At 39.2% G+C, this 6,960-nt stretch overlaps 1 protein-coding gene and 1 non-coding gene across 2 annotated transcripts; one reads left to right on the forward strand and one right to left on the reverse strand.

The window, feature by feature from the left end:
• The first annotated feature begins 270 nt into the window (after positions 1-270).
• On the forward strand, positions 271-342 carry trnaq-uug. Its single transcript has one exon. It is a non-coding gene; the product is annotated as a tRNA-Gln (tRNA).
• Positions 343-3,052: 2,710 nt separating this feature from the next.
• lsm3 (LSM3 homolog, U6 small nuclear RNA and mRNA degradation associated) lies at positions 3,053-6,582 on the reverse strand. Its single transcript, XM_022758712.1, has 4 exons — positions 6,541-6,582; positions 4,777-4,887; positions 4,401-4,496; positions 3,053-3,733 (listed from the first exon to the last, which is right to left on the reverse strand). Exons 1-4 carry the CDS (start codon positions 6,559-6,561, stop codon positions 3,653-3,655), a joined length of 309 nt encoding a protein of 102 aa, XP_022614433.1. The 5' UTR covers positions 6,562-6,582; the 3' UTR covers positions 3,053-3,652.
• Positions 6,583-6,960: the final 378 nt, after the last annotated feature.

Below are 6,960 nucleotides of genomic sequence, written 5' to 3' on the forward strand. Positions count from 1 at the left end.
ATTATCAGCTGCTGTTATAAACCCTGTGTCTGTGGTCATCCACTTGCAGCTCGTCCACTGACTCCACCCGGCTGAGATGTGACAGTTCGACACCTCGTCTACAGACTGTGAAAGACTTTAGCTGCTGTAACCATGAATCAAATCACCTGCTGTGAAATGAGAGTGATGACTTCTTCTTCAGACGCTTTAGACTCTTCTTAGACAATTAGGTCAAACCAGTGAAACCTCCTTCATCTGCGTCCAGAGGAGTGAACACAGGAAGGAGGCACAGGTTCCATGGTGTAATGGTTAGCACTCTGGACTTTGAATCCAGCGATCCGAGTTCAAATCTCGGTGGAACCTTAGAACTTCACTTTAATAAAGAAACATATAATTGATTGTGACTGTTTGCACAATGAACTCTGGATTGAAGGAGTTACACACGGTGTAAATATTGTTTGTAACTGCTGAACATTATCACTGTTATCACAAGTGTGTTGAGATACAAACTCAGGTAAATAGTACCACAGAGTTGCTTTAAGGCTACATCTACACTAATACCCTTTAGTTTTAGAATACCTTTACTCCTGCTGTCCACATTACTCCGAGCCTCTGAAACACACTTTCAGAAACACTGCTGGACCAATTTTATTCTGAAAACTCTTGGGGTTGTGTTTTATTTTGAAACTCTGGGGTTGTGTTGTAGTGTGGACGGACAGAGAGTGAGACCTCTGTAAACGATGAGGTCACAGCCAGGGTCTCTCCTGATTGGCTGTCATCAGCCTGGACTACCAGTGGTGAATACAACATGATGATGAATGACAGAGTTACTGACCTTGTTGTCTTTGCTAGCAGCTGCTGTTCACTTACATTCTCTGTTTTAATGCTACAACTGTCTCTGCTGCTCCTCCTTCAGAGGCTTTACTGCAGAGGAGACAATCTACTTCCTGTTTACACCGGCTCGCACACGATCTATGTACGTGGATGGTCATGTGATGATGGTGTGTTTTCAGACATGTTAGTGTGGACAGAGATCAGTTGTGAAACATTGCTACAGAGATTGTTTATGTTTTAAAACGCTTTTTAAAAATAAAATCGTGCGAATGTGGACGTAGCCTGAGAAAAAAGGTTCTTTCAACTTTACAAGAAACTACAGAAACACAGAAATCACAATCCATCAAACTATTTTTTTCTGGATTTCTTTCCAGGTTCCTATGGAAGAAGATCAGGGTTTGTTTTTTTAGAATTCAGACTTTAAACTCAGAAATCTGACTTTTCTCTCGGTCTTCAGGTCTCTCTACCTAAATAAAAAAAGAAAGAAATTTCACGTGGCCCCGATCTTCTTCTGCAGAATTCTGGTGGCAACTATTAAAAACATATTGTAGGTCCAGAAACTTTTGAAAACGCTCCTGCAGCTGCAGCGTCCTTCTGTCTGCTCATTATTATCCACAGACGTTGTGTTTTTACTCGTATTCTGGGGCAAGTATGAAAACCTAACTATAACTTCAGGGATTTTAACCGACAACCTTCCAGTCAAAGCTCACCTCTCTGACCTGTAACTGACGAGACGAGGAGATTTAAATAACTCGACATCAGAGACATTCTCAGAGTGACACATCACAGCTCCACTGATGAGAAAATATCTCTGACACAAGAGTGAAGACTCGTGAGGCATGAGGTCACTCAGTATTTATTTGTCGAGCGCTGCGAGGGGCAGGATGATGTAGCGTTTGAGGACGGTCCGTCTGTCAGGACTTCAGACCGCTGCTGCAACGAGAGGAATGTTACAAACTGGTGAAAGAGTGAAGCTGTGTTATATTTAGTCTGTCCTCTGTGGTCGTTACCTCCTTTAAAGAGGTCATGTCTGTCTGTCTGTTTATCTAATTGTTTGTTTGTTCCCAGGTTTTCTTCCAGGAGCACAAAGACCAGACTGATGGAGGTTCTCCGTCTCAAAGAGTTTTATCTCAGATCTACAGCGAGCTCCTTGAACTTCAAGGTTTGCTTTCACACAGCGTGAACTGAGGTGTGTGTCTTTATAAACTTTGTCCAGTCAAGTCAGTTAGCCACAGGTGAACTCCATCGAGGTCTCGGCTCATCAGGAAACACCTGACCTCAGTCTGGAGCCACAGTGAAGAGTCTGAAGACATACATTTTTTCCATTTAAAATTAATCATGGTGTTCTCATTGTTTACCTAAAGACGGAGGCGTGGTGGGAAGGCGTTGGTCTTGTAAACCAAAGGTCATGGGGCAGCTCATCCATCACCATCGTCTGTTTAACGTCATGACACTGTAGGTGGTTTGTTGGAGCTACACTGACATCTGGTGGTTCAGACACAGCACTACAAGAGTGTAGTACGTTTCCTTTACATCGACTCTACTGAAGCAGCTCTGAGGGATTTCTTCTTTACTTGACTTTTCCTTTTATAGTTTCATTCCAGGAAATTTCAGAAGGAAATTCAGTGATATTTATGCCAGGATATTTGACAGCTGTAGTTAGTGGTTACATAGGAAATGTACAATGTGAACACTGGATTGTTATAGATTAAAATACCCACAGGCACAGCTGGATTAACCTGCTGATTAACCCAGGACAAAAACTTGTATTTCAGTCTCTTATGATGGAATAAGACTGGGCCCAAGTTTGAGTCACTTAGTTAAACACAAGTTCATTAAAAACTACAAGATTATTTACAGTATGTACGAGATGGACACAATATAAACTAAAATAATTTAAGTTTAAGGGCCTTTTGCGTATTATATTACAGAAACCAGAGTTAATGTTGTACTTTATTTTCAAACTTCAGGTATATTTTGAATAAAATACCTTTTTACTTTAAATAAAGTTTTGACTGTTTAGTTTAAACTTAGTAGTTTAAAACAGTCAGTCGATTGTTTTCAGGTTGTTTTCATGAACAGAAAATTTGTTTCTAAATCAAATTGTGACTCATATAAACTTAATCATATAAATTTAATGCTAAACGAATCAGCATTAGACAGAAGAAGTTAATTGATTGTAATTTACATGAACAAACTGATTAAATTTGGTAATTTTCATAGAAGATTTCGAAGCACATTCTTTTTCAAATTTACCTTTTTTATTCAAGTTTACCAAAATCCAAATGAAAGCAGGTGTTTACACACCTGAGAATGATGTCACTACAAAAATATATAAAAAAATGAAACTAAAACCAACAGGAACTAAAAGACCTCTCCAGATATTCACAGGTCGGGAGTTTAGAGAAGTTTAACTGTGAACCAACAGAAGTTTCACTGGAGGAAATGAACAATCACATTAAACGTCAGTGTCATTCTTTAAATACAGGAGTTTAAACAGTTAATGAAACCATGATGAGACGTTAGAAACACTGGGATTAAACTGTAAAGACATTATTTCAATAACTAAAGCTGTGGGATTCATTCGCCACTGAACTGAGCAAAAGAAACATCCTGAGAAACTGAACTCACGGTGAAATCCCCGAAACACCAAGATCTGTTCATAATACCATCAAATAAAAAAAGGATTAAAGGTCTTCTCAGTCCAAAACAAACAAACATCCTCTCTTCCTGTTTCTGACAGAGGTCGTGTTGATGACAGTCGTCATAGCAGCACCAGCCCCTCCCTCAAGGTTAGAGACTTCCCAGCTGTTACCAACGCATCAGGAAGTGGTTGGGGTTAGCCCACCCTGAGAGGCGGAGCTACGAGGACGACGCCGTCGCCTCTGACAAACAGCATGGGGATGTTCCTCTTGGTCGACTGAAGGGACACGAAAACAATATTAATGCTTTTATTTTACAGTTTTACTCAAATTATATTTTTAAAGTTCTTTAACTTTGAAAAACAATGTTTCAGACAGATACAAAAATATATAATTTACACACACGATTCCAAAAAATAGGAATTTTAAATACTTTGAACACTGCGCAGAGCGGCATCTGAATGAACACTGATTAACATCTACTCTGTATTTTACCTGGCAGCTGGACAGATCAATAAATATCATCTAATTGCAGACGGTCTACATCAGTATCAACATCAGGATCAGTATCAGTGGTGACGTCAGCTGATAATGAGGTGTCATGTCATTTAGAAACAGTGTGTTTACACAGTGTGTCCACCAGAGAGCGCTGACAGGACTTTTACCTGCTCTGCTCACTGTGTGTGTGAAACTCATGGACTTCTTCTTGTGTTGTGGTATTTCATCGTCTCCTCTGTGTTTAGACAACACACCCACACTGCTCCTTGTTTTTAAGTCTGTAACGACAACTGTGTCACATGACCCTTCACATGATGGTTCCTCTTTACAGAGACACAACTACAAGAGTCTGAACCCTCACAGCCTGTGTGTGTGTGTGTGTGTGTGTGTGTGTGTTCCTGGCCTGTCTGTAGTGTTTCATGAGAGGGGAACAGCTCCATGTTGTACCTTGTAGAGTTCTTCATACGTCTCCTCGTCAATCTCCACCGTCGTCACCGTCTCCTCCACGTCTCCCAGGATCATGTTCAGGTGCTGATCATACGCCTGAAACAAACACAAGCACAGGTATGAAATCAGAGAAAACACAAACACAAACACACACACACACACGCACACGCACGCACACACACACACACGTTAGAAAGAGAGAAAACCAGAAATACACCACAGGAAACAAAACTGTTTTTTATAAGAAAGTCTCTGGAGGCTGAGCTGACTGATCCAGACTCCTGGTTTCAGAGATGAGCAGTGTAGGGAGACTGTGTGTGTGTGTGTGTGTGTGTGTGTGTGTGTGTGTGTGTGTGTGTGTGTGTGTGTGTCTTACGTGCAGTCGGCCGCGGAGCTCCCTGTCATTCCTCATCTTGACGTAGATCCGTTCATCTAGACTGAGTCTGATCAGGTCCAGTGGCTCCTCCACTGTGTTGGTGGTCGGTTGCTGCAGCACATGTAGAGAACGTAGGTTAAAGACACACACAGATATCAGAGTAAACTCAGTGTTGGAGGTTAGGATTTATTTTTCTGATGATGAAAACACAGAAGGTCAGTTTCAAAATACTTCTTTAAACATGTGAATAAAGAAATATTCAAACATTAAAGTTTCCTGATCCAAGCATCGTGCTGCTTTTGAAATGAAATTAAAAAAACTTGATTGTTTATGAAAATACAAAAAATAACAAAGTAAAATCAATACATTCAAAAAGTACCAGAGTTGAAAGAATATAGTTGATTAATCAATTGGCAGAAAAATAGTTATTATAATGATAATTATAATCATTTCAGTCAAAGACAAAATAGTGACTAATGTTTCCTGCCTCTCAAATGTGAGTTTTCTTTCTTTAATATCTTAGTGAGCTGAACATCTTTGTGTCAGTCAGACTATACAAGACTTTTATAAGACGTCACCTTCGTCTGTGTGAAGCTCTGGTTCACTTTTCATAGAATAAACTATTACTAAAGGAAAACTGATTAATCAATAATGAAATAAAGGACATATGTCGTGTCTGGCTACCATCTTTGTTTGATTGGAACATAGAGGTTTTTCATTAATCCAGTCTCTCATGGTTTTTCAAATACTTTTAAAACAGAGGGAAGTTGAACGGTCCTGACGGATTTTCATGAATCACCATTAAGGGATTCATCTCTTAGAGAAACAGATGAGCAGCTCAGTGACTCTAACTGCAATGTTTGGTGCTAAACTTTAAAATGTGACATGTTTTAACTTATTCAAACCTAAAGCTTCAGCGCCATGTTGCCTTAAGTTTAGGGAGTCAGGTGTTCTGTGGGTTTTGTGTTGCAGAAAAGTCTTAGTTCATTTTCCGGTGGATGTAGCATCAAGTTATTTAAACTTAGCTAACGTAGCATCAAGTTATTTAAACTTAGCTAACGTAGCGTCATGTTATTTAAACTTAGCTAACATAGCGTCATGTTATTTAAACTTAGCTAACATAGCGTCATGTTACTTAAACTTTGCTAATGTAGCACCATGTTATTTAAACGTAGCTAATGTAGCACCATGTTGTTTAAACTTAGTTAATGTAGCATCATGTTAAGCACAAAGCAGCTCAGCCAATCAAACTTATTTAGGACACTGACTCAGACCAAATGAATCCAAACTGACAGTAGGAGTCAGACTGAGAGGAGATGGAGCTGTGGAGAAAATTAAGTTTAACACACTGTGTTTCATTCATTTAATCCGTGAACAGTTACGTTTCTAACCGATTAACGTTCAGTCTGATTTCATGAAAACTTAACTCGTTGCGTAGTTAAACCAACTATACAGTGACCAACACACTGACAGGTCTGAGCTTCCTTTAATGAACAGTTTAAACTGGATTTGACCTGACCTCAGACCAGTCAACAAACACGTTTTGTCATTTTGAACCTAGCATCACCGGCTAGCCGAGCTAATTTAGCTAGCTTGTCTGTCAGGCCACTGCTGGCTGTTACCACAGCAACAACACGCACAGTGACTCAATAATCACAGTCACATATGTACGACAGATAAACTGTGTTTCGACGTCATTTCTGGATCATTATTTACACGCTGAGCTGAGAAAACAACAGCAGAACTGAACACAGCGGCACCAACCTGCTCCACTTCGTCCGCCATGATTTTTGAGTCTGCGTCATGTAGTCTGAGCCGTGCGGGGGTTGCCAGGTCCGGAGTAAACACGCGTTTTCTCAGCGTGTGTTCATATGATTTACATGTACTGAGAGCAATATGCAAAGAAAGACTGCTCATTAATCACATTGTCTGTGCTAATCTACTGAAAACAGTTTAGACATTTTAAGTAAAAAAAGAAAATATATTATATATATATATAATATATTAATGATACAAATTAAAAAATATATATATTATATATAGAATAGTTTTTTCTCTTATTGTATTACTTCATTATCTGCAGTTGCAAACAAAATTTTAGGCATCCAACAAGAAGAAAAAGTAAAACAAAATTTGTTAAGTTCTTTCAACTCAAAAATAACTAAAGTTAACTTTCTCTTTTTA

Source organism: Seriola dumerili, unplaced genomic scaffold, assembly GCF_002260705.1.
Source record: "Seriola dumerili isolate Sdu_G_001 unplaced genomic scaffold, Sdu_1.0 BDQW01000306.1, whole genome shotgun sequence".
Lineage (NCBI taxonomy): Eukaryota > Metazoa > Chordata > Actinopteri > Carangiformes > Carangidae > Seriola > Seriola dumerili.

Coding starts and splice junctions, on each gene's coding strand:
- lsm3 (XM_022758712.1), bottom strand. CDS start 6,561: ATGGCGGACGAAGTGGAGCAG. Junction 4,888..6,540: donor TGGCGGACGAAGTGGAGCAG/GTTGGTGCCGCT, acceptor CATGTGCTGCAG/CAACCGACCACCAACACAGT. Junction 3,734..4,400: donor CGTATGAAGAACTCTACAAG/GTACAACATGGA, acceptor GTGTCCCTTCAG/TCGACCAAGAGGAACATCCC.